This window comes from Nanorana parkeri, unplaced genomic scaffold, assembly GCF_000935625.1.
Source record: "Nanorana parkeri isolate BGI_ZX_2015 unplaced genomic scaffold, ASM93562v1 scaffold538, whole genome shotgun sequence".
Lineage (NCBI taxonomy): Eukaryota > Metazoa > Chordata > Amphibia > Anura > Dicroglossidae > Nanorana > Nanorana parkeri.
In genome coordinates this window covers 857,507-875,873 of record NW_017306806.1, presented here as the reverse complement: position 1 = coordinate 875,873, position 18,367 = coordinate 857,507, and the positions used below count along the sequence as shown (strand labels likewise).

Here is an 18,367-nt window from a genome sequence, read left to right as displayed (position 1 = left end):
GGCTTCCCCAGAACAGATTTGCAAGGCTGCCACATGGTCTAGTTTTTCAACATTCGTACAACATTATCGTTTGGACCTCAATTCAAAGCCAGGGATCAGGCTTTTGGGCGCAAAGTGCTGCAAGCTGTGGTCCCACCCTAGGCTGGTGAGTACTTGGTTATCATCTCAAGATGCTGTCCTGGAAGACGTTAGGGGGAAATCTAGAGTTAGGACTTACCGGTAACTCTATATCCAATAGTCTTCCAGGACAGCAGCACCCATGAATGCTTGCTGTATTGATGTTTTTTTTCGGTGGTGTTGCTTGTTTCTGCTTTTTTCCAGTTTGCCTTCGGTTCTCGTGATGACTGATGTGCTGGTTAGAAGGCGGGTCTTTTAAAAGGTTAAGGGTGACGTGTTTCCTGTGGGATCGGGAGGAGCCTCCATATCTCAAGATGCTGTCCTGGAAGACTATTGGAAATAGGGTTACCAGTAAGTCCTAACTCTAGATTTCTTGAGGTCAAACTGAAAAAGGAAACAAATTGGACAGGTTCAGAAAAATCAGTAATGATAACAATTTAAATGACTTTGAAATAACTCAACAAACACAAATGTGACAAGTGAAAGGAAAATAATCGGTAACTATAGAGAGATTACATCGGCAAAAAATCCACCTGAGATGGATGTGTGCGTGTTGTGACATGAGGAGGGTGTTGGTGAAGAGTTATAATTGTGGTAGAGAAAAACGTGCCCTCGTTCCCCAAATTCCACCATTCATGACAACACGTGTTAATGAGTGACATATTGTGTAGAATATTCTTCATGTCCCAGCAATGAAATTCTTATTGACTCTTCTCTTCCTCTGTGTTTTGTGCAGCTGCTAAGAAAGTTCTGGGAAGGAAGCATCAGTTTTCTAAGAAAGACGTATCTGTGTATCCGTATTATCCCTCACAGGATATCGTACTTTATGGAAAGCAAAGACCCCACATACAAAAACCAGAGCCACTCACCTTCCCAATAAATCCGTACATTTTGGAATTCATCGTCAGTAACGCCCAACAAAAAGACAACATGGAAACAACAATGGAGGCTCATACATGTGAGATCAAATGGCCGGATCTACTCTGCCCCAACCCCGAAATCACATTGAACTTTCCTGACACCCTCTCTACTCATCTCAGGACATTGGCAAAGCTTGTCCCAACATGGAACTACACGGTCCATGCAGAGTTCTCTCGTCTCATATCCAAGTACAAAGTCATAGAATATAAAATGGATCAGTCGGTCTGGGATGCTATTAGAGAACATGTCAGCAGCTCCACATATAACGAAGTTCTTATCAAACCTGACATAGCTGCAACGAAGGTTTTCCTGGCAGGATTTGTAAAGGATGTTACAAAGATTGACCCGACATTCAGACAACTGGTGGAGGAAACCACTAAACAGGTTGTAAGAAAGAATCAAGGCAAGACTGAGACGTTATCCATGTCCCCAGCCCTCTATCAGATCATGTGTAACAGCGGCCTGAAGAAGAAGATACTGGACCAAGTTCCAGAGCTGAAGATTGACTATGATGTGCCAAGAAAGGAGATCCGACTATCAGGACTGAGAGATGAGGTGCTCACTGCCAAGTGTGAGATACTCGACCTCAAACAAGAAATGAAAAGTAAATCCATCCAAATGAATCCACATCTCGTTCAGTTCCTGACATCCACCGATAATGAGGAACTGTCCTGTCTGCTGTTTGTACGTCACAACATGAACGCACTGCTGGAGATTGATGATGACAATGTTAAACTGACGGCTTACTCAAAGAAAGACTTGGTGGAGGCTGAAGAACAAATGAAACAAGAACTGGTGTGTAAAGAAATTTGTGTGGAGGAAAAGAGTGTCCTTAACAGTCCTGAGTGGAGAAGTTTTCATTCATATCTGCTTGAGTCGTGTAATGCAGAAAAAAGCACAGTGCTGATACTGGAGACACTTTCTGGAGCAGAGAACAATGTCGTCATCGCTGGTCTGTCTTCCAATGTGGGGAAATGTTACCAGCAAGTCAGTGACTTTCTAGAGGAAAACACTCCAGTGGAAAAGAACATTCAGTGTAAATCTCTGGTAGTTATAGAGTTCCTCAAAGAAGAGAAGAAACAAGTGTTGGATGAGTTGAAAAGTGATAACCTGAGCGTGGCAATCCGTAATAAAAATATACGCTTGAAAGGCCCAAAGCCCTACGTATCAAAAGCCTACACCCGTATAAGTGACGTCCTGCGTTCCCTCTTCTCTGACACACTGTACATTGATAAACCCGGAGCCAAGAAGTTTTGTTTGGAACAGGAAGACCTTTATATCACTATGGCCAAGAATACATTCAGATGTCTCCTACGTTTTCAGAAGGAAGAGGAAGAAGAGACTGAAGAAGATGAAACTGAAGAGATGGAAGGACCACAATGCCAAGTAAATCTTCCAAATGGTGTGGTCATCTCTGTACATAAAGATGACCTGTGCCGCCTCAAAGTTGATGTCATTGTTAATGCAGCCAATGAGGAGCTGAAGCATATTGGGGGCCTGGCTGCGGCTTTACTGAGAGCTGCAGGTCCCAAACTACAAGAAGATTCGGATCACATTGTCAAGACAGAAGGTAAATTGTCCACAGGTGAGTCGGTAGCAACAGATTCTGGTAGATTGCCATGCAAACAGATTATACATACAGTTGGGCCCAGGTGGAACTCCACATCAGCTACACAATGTGATCGTCTGCTACAGAAAGCCATAACCAGCAGTTTAGCACTGGCTGAGGAGTACTGCCACAGCTCCATAGCAATCCCAGCTGTCAGCTCGGGTATTTTTGGGTGTCCTGTAGATAAAAGTGCAGAGAACATAATACAAGCCATCAAACAATACATGGCCAACAAACCTAAAGGCAGCTCCACCATTAAAGAAATCCATCTGGTGGACACTAATGAGAATACAGTACGAATCTTCGCCTCCACTCTGAAAAAGGAGTTTGGAGAGGAGGAAGCTGAACCCGCTCCGCAATATAGAGCGAAAAGACCTGAGAAGGTGGAGAGACCCTTCCCCAAGGAGAGAGTCTATGAGAGGAATGTATCTACCAATCAGATGATGACCAAAGAAAACATCGTCATTACAGTCAGCGAAGGATTTAAAAAAATAAACCCCCCAGTGGTGAATAAATACCACCAAAAGAAAGCTCTATCTGTCCCCAAAAAAGGGTATAAAATTCATTTCAGTACAGCGCTGCATGACGGAATAAATGTCAGTTAAAGTACCGCAGCGCTGAATACTGAAAAATGGCCTGGATGGGAAGGGGGTTTAACACCGCGGATGTCAACTGGTTAATAAACTGCAGAAAAATAATAGCTAAAGAGAAGAGGGGAGGAAGGAGTTAATAAAGGGAGATTATGGTTAACTAAGGGTTAGTAAAGGATGAAATAGGAATACATTTTGTATTTTTTTTAAACAATTTATCTTCTAAGGTTTCTTTATGTGATGCCGCCCAAACCTTTGATCTGCATATGAATAAAATAGTAAATAAAAGGAAGCAATACATTGTGACATTGTATATACTCAGTGATACTTGAAGACTATCTGCAGGTGTCATTGTACACAGGAGCTGCTGTGTGATATAAAATAACAGGCAGCTCGTGGTCAGCGGAATGCTTCTATGAAAATAGGTGGAAACCTGCAAAGTGTGTGTGGACTACAGGAACCACAATAGGTGGCATGCCAATGGCCACAAGCTCCCTCTGGAGGATGCCCGGAGCTGTATTACACTTTTATGACATTGTAGTTGTGAGTGAATGACGTATCTTTATTTTGTTCCCTATTAAAAGGATCTGCACTTTAGTTGGTGAGATTTGTTGATGTGTTACACAGTTCCTGGGATGTATTCATCTCCCTTTTCCAAAACAGCCGTAACCATCCAATGCCGAACACATTCTTCTATTTGGGGTTCATGAGATTTTCTTTACTCGCCTCCAATGCTTGTTCTGGTTCATTGACTCAAAATATGAAAGCCATTAGTTCAGCGTAACAGCCAGGTACCTGGTATTTTTAGAAGGAGGTCAGCACTGGCTGTACACCTCTCAGCATAGGTCAGATTTAGAGTATAGGTACGGACCCTCGTTCTCCAATTACTTGCATTTCACAGTCATTTTTGGGCGTCAGTATCCGGGTAGCAGTTAATGAAGGTGCTCTCCGCACACCTTACAGCAATCCCGGCCAGTAAGAATGATGGTGCTTGTAGTGACTACCACGGATGGCACCGTGCAAAGTACGAAAATGAAAAAGCAGGTCACCAGCACTCAAATTATTCAAATAGATATGTCCTTTTTAATGGACAATTATGTCACGACAATCAACAAAGCCGACGTTTTGGGGCCGCGCAGGGTCCCTTCTTCAAGGCAGATAGATGTGACAATGTGATAGTATTCATGCACCACATATATACCCCATAAGACCAGTGAATCATCAATAGCCACACCCCAGTGATGTCAGAATGGCGGGAGAAAACGCCATATTTAAAAGTCAAAATATCATTTAAAAACAGCATATTCAAATTCACAAAAAATACAAAAAGATAGTTAATGAACTGTACCCACAATCTGATGATCCAAGGAAGCGCTGTGGTGGTAGAGTGTCCGACATCGCCACTGCATATATGTACGCCAGTCCAAAGATAGCGGCATTACCATCTAGCATCCCCAACCAGTGTATACAGTGTCGCCCCTTATCCTCATATGTCGGCGCGTACAATACGCGTCATCGGTTGCTAAGGTGATGGAGAGATACAATTTTCAATCATCATACGGCACAGATGCCGGGGCTATATGTCAGAGTTACAACCTGGGTGTGGGAAGTACAAGAGAGCTGATGTCCTCACTCCACGAGCACAGCAATAAACGTTCCAGGATCAAGGTGGGGCAAAAGAAAAGCAATATAATAATAATTGATATAGGACTGCGGTGTGCACAAAAGAAAATAATATTAATAAGAGTGATATATTCACATATAGGGAACCAAACCAGGGAACATACAAAGGGATAATACAAAATACATACATATATGACACATACACAAAATAAAACATAAAACAAGACTATGAAGTATATCAAAAGAAATAACTGAAGAATTGGCATAAATGAATTACATAAGGATAACCCACATAAATGCATAGATGGGTATCCTATAGATATAAAAAATTCAAAAAATTCTCCAATATATTAAGATGAAACGTCAATGTTGATAAATGACTAGGTACACATAATCATAAAGAAAAAATAATCATATAGATATGAATATCAGGAGAGTTGACATTGGCAACCTATTCAACTAGGTAACAGGACAAGGATAAAGAGGAATTGAGTCCTCTTGGTTTTACTGTATTCAACGTATGAATCCAGTAGGCTTCCCTACGTAATATGTTGTCTCTATTACCGCCTCTATGCGGTCTCGGTACGTGTTCGATAACCATTGCTTTGAGCTCGTGTGTCTGGTGATTTAATAGTGCAAAGTGTATCGCCACTGGTTTATTTGGGTCAATCTCCTTTCCTTGTTGCTTATATTCGATTGCTAGTTTGATATCACTTTTGTGTTTTTGATATAGTTTTTCCCACGTAAACCAGTGAGCAGGGGCATTTTAATATATATACACAGTACTCAGACACACAATTGAAGTAGCTGTGGATAGAATATTTCTTCCCTGTATACGGATGAAAAAATGAGTCACCAGTAATGAGGGAGTTGCAGACGCTACAATTATGGCATCTGTAACATCCCTGCTTTGTAAACAATTTATATGGCACAGTGCCATATTTAGAATGAGGGTCAGCACAGACTAGATAGTCACATAAAGATCTATTTCCGGAATAAACAACACAAGGTGTGTGTTTGACAATAGGAGCCAAAGTCCTGTCAGCTCTTAAGATATTCATATTACGTTCTACCGTACGTTTAACCTGATATGAATAGGGATTAAACTTAGTTATAAAAAGGGTATCATTAGAGCACATCTCCTTGGGTCTAGGGGTACGAAACCTATCTCTGGCCACTCCAAGCGTATGTTCAAGTATATGTTTAGGATAACCTCTATCACTGAATTTATTGTACATACTTTGTACAATATCCGGGAAGATTTACAGCTTTCCAATATTTTGGGATCAGGCTTTTGGCCTCGTTCAGGACGTGGGGTAGCAATGATTTCCTATATATAGGGGCAGGCCAAGGTGCATTGGGGAAAAAAGAGGTCCCGGGGGGGGGAGGTCTTGTAGAAGGGTCACAATGGTGATTTTCTCTAATAATTTGATAACTTTTCCCAATAGGGTTAATTAGCGAGCACTGCCACCATCTATGGGGAAGTGTGCCTGGAGCCAGTCTGCATCTCCAACACAGTGGGGAAGTTCGGATGCCCCCACCTATTTAGGCACACTGAATCTCTGTACCACCAGACTAGGAGATTAAAATTATTTTCTAAAGTAGTAGTATTTTGTAGAGGAGTTTACATCGGTGTTCTTTAGCGAAAGTGTGAGACACTTCCTGCTCCCAGTGGAGCAAGGTGTCCGGGGGATTTACATGTGCTGCCTCTAGGGGCACTTTGTACAGCAGCGAGATGGCATGAGAGGGAAGAGTTGTGTACAAGAAGACTTGTCCTATCAGGTTAAGTGAGATAACATTTCATAATGGTTTGGGAAGGTTGGAAAGATGAAGGCATCTCTAGAAGACTAGGGGCGTATGCTTCCATCTGTTTCCTGTTTCATAGAGATCAAGGAGCTTGTCACCTTTGCTTATCTGGTGCAATCACAATGAGCCCTCAGTAGATCAATGCTGGAGAGCCGTCATATCTGAACCTGGAGGGAACTTTGTGTACCTGAGATTTGTGATGTTTCTCAGACAGATGCGGTTGTAAACAGCGTGGGAAATGACCTACGACTCAGCAGTGGCGGAGCATCGAAGGCTCTTTTAGACAAGGCCGGGGACGAGCTTCAGCAATGCCTGAATAAAGTCCGTTCTGGAGCTCAGGTGGAAGACGGTTCGGTGTTCATCACAGAGGGCTGCAATCTGTCCTGTAAGACTGTTATTCACGTTGTGGTTCCTCGGTGGGATGGAGGAAATGGTTCTGCTGAGAAGGTAACATTTTTTTTAACAAATGTAAGCATATCTACACCATTAATCATACATGTCATACATTGCAGATCACCGGTTCTTAGAGGCGTTAGCTGCATTTTTCTTTTGTTAGGCTTTTTTCCTTTATTTTCACCTGGTGATCCTGTCAGTATCACACAACCTGTCCTAGGGTGACAACACTTAATCACTGTACTGTATCCATGGAGGAGCAGTGTTGTCACCCTAGAACTACAGAACATCTCCCCTCTTCTCTGCTTCATTACATGGGGGTGTGTTGAAGTTCACATAAAATAGCTGAGACAGCTGCTAACATTGTTTGAGATTTCAGTTCAGCTCACAGGAAGTGACAAGGACACTGGAGCTCTAGCAGGATCAACAGGTATTTTCTGTACTTGCTGAAAATGTTCTTGGCCTGCAAAATTAAAACTAACGCAGCCACCACATTTAAGGACTGATAAGCTGCCATTTATAGATTACATTTTTCCCCATAATTTATGAATTGAAAAAGGTTTTGTTTCCCTGACAAACATCCCAATACACAGAAAACCACATCCAAACAACTAAATCCCCCAAAATACCAACCTAAACCCAACAGTACAGATATAAAGCATGACACATTCTAATCTATCCCATACCTCCGGTTATAGAAAGAGAAGAGATAACAATGCCATACAAAATATTACTTCGGCATTCCCGAGCGTAAAGTATATTTTATATTCCCACCAGACCGGGTATCGGAAGCCCTCCTGTCCTCATCTTTTGGACCTTGTTTAGAGCTCCCCCGTGCTCAAAATTCATCTGCTGTGATCTCAAATTCAATTTGGTTGTTCATATCAATTCTCCCAATGTTGGTCATTGTGGTGACATTAATTCTTTTAAGCCCCAGTCTCTATCACCTTGATTTTCTGGAACCTCCAGATGCCCCATTATTATGTTGAACATCTTCCCAACTTGGGACCTCTCCAGATCGGATGTGTCTCACGGGTCCTTATCTAGTACTGTTAGAACGAAGGCCAGCTCTGTAAAGTGAATGAGGAGTTATATACGTCCTACGGGCACTAAATACTTCGGAGTTCCTCTGTGAGAGGCTCATATTCAGACCTCATCATCCTCAGCATCACATCATATGTCTTCAGAGACCATTGCCCTCTACATTTCGGGGCATATTTTTGGATTGATTTGTTGGATATAGAAGAGATAATACACTTTGTACCATCAGACATCCCCGGATCCTTCTCCTGGGAGCCTATTGCATGACACGGTTGTACATTCCGGGAAAAGCTTTGTTTCGGTATAGAGAACTCTTCCTGTAACCGATGAAATGATTTGAGGGAATTGTTACAATACACTTGGTCCGATCTTAGAATACAATGTTTACATGTTGTCTGTCGGTTTGTTGTCTCCTTCTGAAGTCCTGACTGGTCACGTCTCCGCCAAGCTCAGTTTTTGATCATCGTTTTATAATTGTGTTACGTTTTAGATTTTCAGGGAAGTCGTGAGGAGCTGTTTGTGTGAGTCAGAGAAGAGGAAAATGAGATCCATAACATTCCCGGCCATCGGGACCGGAGTTCTGGGATTTCCAAAAAGTTCTGTCGCCACTTTTATGTTTGAAGAGATTCTCAAGTTTAGCAGCAAAAGTAACCCCCAACATCTGAGAGAAGTGTGCTTCATTCTGCATCCCAGTGATAAGGAAACAATATCGGTAAGTTCACTTTAATATGAATAATAATTCCCGATCAGAGGATTAGGTTGGACTCGATGTCACCCCAATCCTATTAAAAAAAAGTATGATTCAGGGTGCATCTGCTGCTTCCGTTATGGGTCAGATGGTCAACCAGCAAGTTCTTGAAGGGAATACACAGTGGTTTTGTATATATTTTATTTATTATGGTCAGGAAAAAATAACCTAACACGAACATGAACTTTAATGGCCCCCCAGTCTTAGTCTGTAGGGTTCAGTATTGGGTTGGCTCCGCCCTTTGCCGCTATAACAGCTCCGCCTCTTCTGGGAAGCCGTCCACAAGGTTTAGGAGTGTGTCTATGGGAATGTTGGACCATTTGTGAGGTCAGGTACTGATGTTGGAGGAGAAGGCCGGGCTCGCAGTCTCCGCCTCTAATTCATCCCAAAGGTGTTCTATGGGATTGAGGTCAGGACTCCCCCCATCCATGTCTTTATGGACCTTGCTTTGTGCACTGGTGCGCAGTCATGTTGGAACAGGAAGGGGCCATCCCCAAACTCCTCCCACAAAGTTGGGAGCATGAAATTGTCCAAAATGTCTTGGTGTGCTGATGCCTTAAGACAGCGGTCTCAAAGTACCGGCCTGCAGACCAACTCCGGCCCGCAAGCCAGTACTAAGTGGCCTGACGGATGCAGACCGCAGAGTTGCTCCTGTCGGCTCCGGCAGGAGCTCTGTCAGTTCTCAGCTCCGGTTATTTTTCTGTGTGTATATTAGGTCCCATTCACACCTATATTTCAGGTACAATTGGGGATTCCTGTGTCACAAACTTGCGTTTTCCTGCAGCAGTAATCCCTAATCTGGCGTTTACATGCAGCAAGTGTCACCCATTCAAGTTAATGATCAGGTGACAGCTGCTGCATGTACACGCCTGCCCACCGCATGTAATTGTATGCGATATGATTACATGCCGTTACAAAAACAATCACTCTACCTGGATACACAATTGTGTATCCAGAGAGAGTGATTGATTCCTAACTGCATGTAATCCTTTCACATACGATTACATGCGGTGTGCAGGCGTGTACATGCAGCAGCTGTCACCCGATCATTAACTTGAATGGGTGACAGTTGCCGCATGTAACATGTGCAGACATTAAAACTGATACCGTATATAGTAGCGGCCCCCATTGGAGGGGATCGGAACACCTGAATCCAATGATTTGGAGGGGGAGGGGCCCAATACTTTTGGCAATATAGTGTATATATATATATATATAAAACAGAAGTCAGAGCAAAGACTTTACTCTGCTCCCTTCAGTGTCTCCTCCTGCTCACCCTCCCTCTCCCCAAACTGATACTGCTACACCACCAGAGCAGTGATTCTTTTCTCTCCTAAAAAACAATGACTCCTTCCCCTCCCTTACCTGCACAGCAGAGACCCCCCCTTCCTTAATATGGCTCTGTACAAGGTTTGTGAGAGGCAGGGGCTCTATATCCATCTATATAGTTGTCGCTTTTGATAACTCATAGTGCTCTGGGAATCTCACGTATTAAATGTTTATTTGTAAAACAAAGACTGTATACACAAAGTAACAAAAAGGTTGAAAACATCGGTTTAAAAGCTTATATAATTTTTAAAAAAGTAGATAAAATTGACACAAACCCATTATAGTTTCTACTTAAGACTATAACTGGCCACAGTAATGTATGATTCATATGTGTCAACATCCTGTGTGTAAGACAGTAGTAGACACCACCAAATAATCAATCTTCAGAGGAAAGATTGATTGGATTGATAGGACCACATTTTCTGATGACTTCTCTTGGAAATAGAAAGACTACCAGTGTTTGTGCTTACACATCCAGCCATCCTCTGGGGTCTATGGCCATCCAAAGACTGGACATCAATGGGCAGATGTTTCCCCAGATCTACAGACAGGGAGACACCTGCAGGACCTGCCCTATAACTGTCATACCCTCCTATGCACATTGAAACTTCTCACCAAGAATGATGGGAATGCTGGATCTTGAAGTCTTCACACATACGGCCCCCCACCAGGTTCTGTAGCAGCCTTTACTCATTACTTGGCCGGCGTATGGAGGAGGTGTGTGCGGTGAAAGGTTTCTTTCCTTATCTGTGAATAGACAAGCTTTTTAGGATGTCAGAAATTCCCTGTGTGCAAATATGTGCATTAGTTAGAAGCGTATAGATGCCCGTGGGCCTGCTCACTGAAAGCATCATACTTCAGATTGATTGCCCCTGGGCAGGCAGGTCACCCAGGAGAAGCAGTAAAGCTGAATGAGGAAATGGTGACACCTTTTGTGGAGAACGTACTAACTCCATGCAGATATAGTCCTGATGAGGACTCAAACATGAGGACCCCAGTGCTGCAGGGCAGAAGTGCTAACCACTAAGCCACCATGCTGGTACACAGTGTATATGTATATTGTGGTGTAATAGAACAGAGCTCATTGCGGTTTCTTTCATCTCATTCAGGAGTTCTCCAAGGAGCTGAGCAGCCGGATGAACCGAAATGCCACAGTAAGAACTCAGAGCAATATGGCGGCACCAGGACCCTCCCACAGCTCACAAGTTGGTGCCGGATCCAGTCCAGGTGAGTGAGCACAGCCACAGTGGGCAGACCTCACACCAAGAGTAGCAGGCAGAAGTAACTGCATGTCCATGTTCAGATCACTAGGACCCCCCTATTCCTCTATGCACTGTGTGAGTTCAGGAAGAATAATAGCACAGTTCTGGGTTTGGGATAATTCTTCTTTTTGCCTGTTGCAGGTTTCTTTGGTACAGTGAGAACTCCAGTGGCCGGAACTCATGAAATGAAGGTCGGATCGGTCACTTATCAGGTGAAAACGGGAGACATAACGAAGGAGGACACTGACGTCATTGTCAACTCAACTGACAAGACATTCACCATGAGCTCAGGTATCTCCTAATGGGGGTCACCTTTCATCATCTCGTGGAGTCACCAGGCGGCCCAACCAAGTACTGATGGGGTGGTCATAATAATCTGGCCACTCAGTGTATATATATTATACAGTATATGCATACACACAGTATATTACAAACAGAAGTCAGAGCAAAAACTCTCATGACTTGGCCTGGTGTATGGAGGAGGTGAGGTGTGCGGTGAAAGGCTTCTTCCCTTACCAGTGACAGGTTTTTTAGGATGTCAGAAATTTTCTTTGTACAATATCATAATTTCGCTCAGATCATACAGTGGAACGCCAAAGCAAATATGTGCATTTGTTAGAAGTAGATATAGTAGATATATACTATATAGTAGATGCACGTGGGACTGCTCACTAGTAGCATCATACTGCAGACATATTGCCCATTGGGCAGGCAGGTCACCCAGGAAGCTGTAAAGCTGAATGAGGAAATGGTGACACCTTTTGTGGAGAATGTACTAAGTGATTGCAGATGGCGTCCTGATGAGGACTCAAACATGAAGACCTCAGTGCTGCAACACAGAAGTACTAAAGACTAAGTCACCATGCTGGTATACAGTATATATGTATATTGTGGTAGAACAGAGCTCATTGCTATTTCTTTCATCCCATTCAGGAGTTTTCCAAGGAACTGAGCAGCCGGATGGACCGAAATGCCACAGTAAGAACTCGGAGCAGTATGGCGGCTCCAGGACCCTCCCACAGCTCACAAGTTGGTGCTGGATCCAGTCCAGGTGAGTGAGCACAGCCACAGACAGGCAGGCATCTCACCAAGAGTAGCATGTTCAGATCACCAGGACCCCCTATTCCTCTACGCACTGCGGTTGTTTTCAGCTCGGCGTGCTGATTTCCAGAGCGGGAGTATCGGTGGCACAGTTCTGGGTTTGGGATAATTCCTCTTCTTTTTGCCTGTTGCAGGTTTCTTTGGTACAGTGAGCACTCCAGTGGCCGGAACTCATGAAATGAAGGTCGGATCGGTCACTTATCAAGTGAAAACGGGAGACGTAACGAAGGAGGACACTGACGTCATTGTCAACTCAACTGACAAGACATTCACCATGCGATCAGGTATCTCCTAATGGGGGAGAGATAAATCACTTTAGACACTTTCGTTCCCCCCCCACGATTTATTCCAAGCCCCAGAGATGGTCATCTGTAATACAATTTGGTTTTCAGTCCAGTACACTTTGCCTTCATCCCGTGTGTCACCTCCTTCATTGTCCGCTCCCGCTAAGGCCCCTCGTTGGATTCTCATCATGCTCTTTTCTTCCCTCCTAGGTGTGTCTAAAGCCATCCTGGATGCTGCGGGACAGAGTGTGGTGGATGAGTGCACTCGGCTCGGTAAGAAGCCCCAAATAGTAATTGTAATATCTGGCAGCCATATTGGCGGTGGGATAAATATCCTTCCCTCGAGGATCACGTACAGAACAACCAACTCAACGACTCCAGATCTGTGCAGCCTCCACTATCCCCCCAATATTCAGAGGAAGATGTCTGCCTCCAATGCTCCTCTAGGAGATGATACCCCCATGCCTTGCAGAGATCTTCTCTTACTTCCTGCTGTGTCTCTGGGACAGGAAGTGAAAAAAATCTACTTGACTGGGCACAGGCAACAAAGTAAACCTGATGGAGTCATAGGCATTCCCTACTCCATCCAAAACTAAAAGAAAACTCAGACTTTACATACTCTATAACATTCAACCTTCTTGACATTTCTGCTATAGAATTTTTTTTTAGGATTGTCTTTCCACTTTATTTCTCTGACTTCCTTTTTGTATTCTTTGTAACATTTGAAAAATGAAAGCCAACCTTTCAGATTGATATTTTCAATGCACTTTTCTTTAAAGGAGAACTATGGGGTCAGTGTTTTCCCCCATAGTCCTCCTCAGGGTAACGGGAGGACACAAACTAGCGTCCTCCCGTCACCCTAGGCTCAGTATATAGGGAGCTACAGCTATATACTGAGACACCGGAGCGGATCCCGACATCGATGTCTGGATCCGCCCAGCTGCGTGAGTGACAGCTGGCTCTGCCTATCTAGAGGCAGAGCCAGCTGTACCCGCCCCCTCCCCCGTCCGTTCCGCCAGTCAGCGCTGGCAGATCGGAGCGGGGAGAGGGGAATCCAGCCCCTCCCCTGTCACGGCAGAGAGCCCGTGACAGGATCGAGAGGTGAGCGAACGCCGGTATGTGTTCTCTCACCTCCCGATCTACTGAGCCGACCTGTGACAGTCTCATTGTCACAGGTCGGCTAGAACTATGAGGTGAGTGAAAAGCCCCTCCCCCTCATAGTTCTCCTTTAACATTTGAAGTAAAATCTTCAATACTCACACTAGCACCATAGACACTACACCGCATCCCTCATTTCACATCTAGAAGACAAATGCTTTGACTACAAAGCAGCCCTTGTACCGGGAGTTTTAAGGTGTAGTAAGTGCAACGTGTGTCAATATATACAGAAATATTAAGCTATATCAATTATACTGTAAACATCCATCATAAAATCAGCATTTAAAAAGTGCCCCAACATGTATAACTTAGCGCAATTACACCATCACCAGGTCAACCTTCTATCAATACCGAGTTCAAAGTCTACAGTGTCATCATAGATTGATCATATGGATATGGATATTCAATGACGGGGGAAGACTGGACATGGTGCTGTATCACAACGATAAATAGTGACGCGTTTCGCAGGATGAAATATTCTTCATATGACTCTATTGTGCTTGACTTGTCTATAAGAAATTCAATATATTAGTATCAAACATTAAACTAGCTGAGATTACAACTTGATACATAGCTTCCATATACATTCATGTGTATCCAGGGGCACAGTATCCTCCATCTGCACCTTCTGTCCACCACAGTTATAGTGTACATATAATATATCAGTCTAAAACCCCTATAGACATTTGGCTTAAAATAGAACTGTTCTCTGTGATCTTATATTGTCACGACTGGCGAGCTCAACTGGGATACACACTTTACGGGGACAGCATCCAGCACCTTGGGTTATGGGGCTCTGCAGTGGCTTGTTTTGATGGTTACACATTAACTGTGGGACTTTTTTATAGATTATCTCTCTAATGAAACCACACAGCTTTTCTTTTCATTTCATCATCCATAAGAATATATATTAACTTTACAATATTTCCTCCCCGTCTGCGTGTGAAATGAGACTCCCGGCTGCTCACTGTTCTGTACTCTGGTGATCGGGAGTCAGCGCTCACACCCGGGTTAATGACACCTCATAGAGACAATGTGATGGGATGATACAGAGATACATTGTACAAGTTGTATGTCGGGTGTTCGGATTTCTTATTGGATTGTCTTTTTCATCTACAGGATCTCAGGGGAATAAAGAGCATATTGTGACACAGAATGGAAATCTTCGCTGCAAGAAAATCCTCCATAGGACCGGCGCACATTCAGCCACGGGAATAAAACATTTCATTACTGAGGCTCTGACTGAGTGCGCTGGACTCCGGGCTACATCCGTGGCCTTTCCTGCTGGAAACCAAATGAGATTGTTCTACAGTTATTTATATTGTATCTTCATTAATATAATATGTGAAATCCCAGATGTAAGATCCTATTAAAACTAAAAGCCCAATCCTATAATGTATGGGTGGTGTCATTAGTGAAACTATAATGCATAAGTTAGTAAAGTCCAAAGAGAGGTGCCAACATCATAATACTAAGGTGCACCCTTCGGGGCCGTGTTCTGCACCACCAATAAGAGGCATCAGCACCTACTGGTCCATGGGCAGGAGAGCCGCGCTCTGGAAAGGAAAGGACGCTCTCTGCTTATTAAGAGTGAACAGGTTAGAGGTCTCTTTGCCAGTTTATGATCAAATTGGTCCGCCATCTTACAATAATAAAACTGCACAGCGTTGAATGGCTCAGTTGGCTACCAATTTGGGTTTTTACGGAAGCAGTTTTCTTACCCTGTTTCCCCGAAAATAAGACCTACCCTAAAAATAAGACCTAGTTATGACCATTCCCAGGGCCGGTGGTGGCATAAGGGGGAACTTGAAGAGCCGCGGGAGAGAATCAGCGGTGCCAACGAAGCCGGCGCTAGAGGAAGCGAGGCGGCACCGGAGGGAGCAGAGCCGCATAAGCCGATGCCTCCTCTATAGCGCCGGCTCCTGTCACAGGCGGAGTCATACCAAATGCACACCGCCTGTGGGGAATCCATAGTGAAAATGCGCTTCGCTCATTCTGGCCAGCGATTGGTTAGCAAATTGCCCTTGGAAAGGTACGGCACCCCTGATTGCCCTGATCACCATATTTTTGTACATGAATAAGTGCGGATTGTTGTACGTTAAAAAAATAAATAAAACCGACCCCGAAAATAAGACCTAGTGTGTGTTTTTGAGCCAAAAAAAAATATAAGACAGTGTCCTATTTATGGGGAAACACGGGTATTACTACCTGTCACCGGATCTAACCCTTTTCTCCTTGATCCATAAAACAAAGGCCTATCAGAGGTGAGTTGTATTAATCCGTCATATTGTTGGAAACCAAATGAGATTGTTCTACAGTTATTTATATTGTATCTTCATTAATATAATATGTGAAATCCCAGATGTAAGATCCTATTAAAACTAAAAGCCCAATCCTATAATGTATGGGTGGTGTCATTAGTGAAACTATAATGCATAAGTTAGTAAAGTCCAAAGAGAGGTGCCAACATCATAATACTAAGGTGCACCCTTCGGGGCCGTGTTCTGCACCACCAATAAGAGGCATCAGCACCTACTGGTCCATGGGCAGGAGAGCCGCGCTCTGGAAAGGAAAGGACGCTCTCTGCTTATTAAGAGTGAACAGGTTAGAGGTCTCTTTGCCAGTTTATGATCAAATTGGTCCGCCATCTTACAATAATAAAACTGCACAGCGTTGAATGGCTCAGTTGGCTACCAATTTGGGTTTTTACGGAAGCAGTTTTCTTACCCTGTTTCCCCGAAAATAAGACCTACCCTAAAAATAAGACCTAGTTATGACCATTCCCAGGGCCGGTGGTGGCATAAGGGGGAACTTGAAGAGCCGCGGGAGAGAATCAGCGGTGCCAACGAAGCCGGCGCTAGAGGAAGCGAGGCGGCACCGGAGGGAGCAGAGCCGCATAAGCCGGTGCCTCCTCTATAGCGCCGGCTCCTGTCACAGGCGGAGTCATACCAAATGCACACCGCCTGTGGGGAATCCATAGTGAAAATGCGCTTCGCTCATTCTGGCCAGCGATTGGTTAGCAAATTGCCCTTGGAAAGGTACGGCACCCCTGATTGCCCTGATCACCATATTTTTGTACATGAATAAGTGCGGATTGTTGTACGTTAAAAAAATAAATAAAACCGACCCCGAAAATAAGACCTAGTGTGTGTTTTTGAGCCAAAAAAAAATATAAGACAGTGTCCTATTTATGGGGAAACACGGGTATTACTACCTGTCACCGGATCTAACCCTTTTCTCCTTGATCCATAAAACAAAGGCCTATCAGAGGTGAGTTGTATTAATCCGTCATATTGTGGTCTGTGTTGCAGGTGTGGGTAGTGTGTCCTCATCGACGGTGGCCGACTCTATTTTAGAATCGGTGGCTGATTTTGCACAATCGCCCCAATCTGTCCAAACCGTGAAAGTCGTCATTTTCCAGAAGCAAATGCTGAATGATTTCTACACCAGCATGAAGAAGAAGGAGGGGAACGCTATGCCCAAAAAACAGAGATTTATGTCCACAGTGAAGAACTGTGAGTACACAGAGCTATAGAAGATCTTCTTATAGCATAGGTCTGCAGTATATGAATTGGGATAATTCGGCTTCAGTATGAGATACAAGGTGACCAAAGGGAAACATCTTCAGTTTCAGCTTCATAAACAACCAGCTGCCTAATAGGTAACAGTTTCAGTATACTTTGGTGTAAATATCACACATGATCCAAGGATTAAACTAAGGATGCACTGATACTAGTACCGGTATCGATGCCGATACCAGGGCCAGACTAACATAGGGGCTACTGGTGCACCAGCTCTAGGCCAGCCACTGAAAATACTCCCAGCCAGCCCAGATAACCTCCGTACCCAACAGTAATCTGGGCCGGCCGGGCTGAACAGGATCAGAAAAAGCCGCCAGCGGTTCTCTAATCCGTCATAGTAGGAGGCCACTCAATGGGGCCTCATGGAGCCTTGGAGAGTAGCGAGCGGCCGCCTAATTAGTAGACTTGTGCGCCGTCAAAAAATTTGTTCCGTTTCGGAATATCTGTTATTTCGTATTTCGTAATTCGTATCCGAAACTCAATTCGGATTCGTACGAAATACGGATTTTCGTTTCGGCACATTTACGTAACTTTACTTCGGAAACTGCCATTCGGATTTCGGATGCTTACGAATCTACGAATTTCAGGAACGAATCGCACATGTCTACTAATTAGATAGCCACCTCTGCTGCTTCCCGTCTGATTGGCCGACCGACAGTACCACCAGGCCCATGATGCTCTTAATCCGGCTCTAGCCGATACAGGACATTTTCAGGAGTACTTGTACAATACATAGCGCTGGCAATTTTTAAATAGGTTCAGGCTGCTTGTACAAGTGACCCGCCCAGATCACTTGGATCACTT

General features: G+C 44.0%; 1 protein-coding gene across 1 annotated transcript in view; it reads left to right on the top strand.

Moving 5' to 3' along the window:
• The window catches only part of LOC108791264 (poly [ADP-ribose] polymerase 14-like), a 30,635-nt gene that overhangs the window by 7,338 nt on the left and 4,930 nt on the right, over nucleotides 1–18,367 (top strand). The window contains exons 5-12 of the mRNA XM_018561698.1: nucleotides 854–3,117; nucleotides 6,877–7,113; nucleotides 8,591–8,812; nucleotides 12,373–12,490; nucleotides 12,675–12,824; nucleotides 13,035–13,097; nucleotides 15,102–15,267; nucleotides 17,283–17,497. Coding sequence (XP_018417200.1) covers nucleotides 854–3,117; nucleotides 6,877–7,113; nucleotides 8,591–8,812; nucleotides 12,373–12,490; nucleotides 12,675–12,824; nucleotides 13,035–13,097; nucleotides 15,102–15,267; nucleotides 17,283–17,497 — 3,435 coding nt within the window. The remainder of the gene's footprint in view (nucleotides 1–853; nucleotides 3,118–6,876; nucleotides 7,114–8,590; nucleotides 8,813–12,372; nucleotides 12,491–12,674; nucleotides 12,825–13,034; nucleotides 13,098–15,101; nucleotides 15,268–17,282; nucleotides 17,498–18,367) is intronic.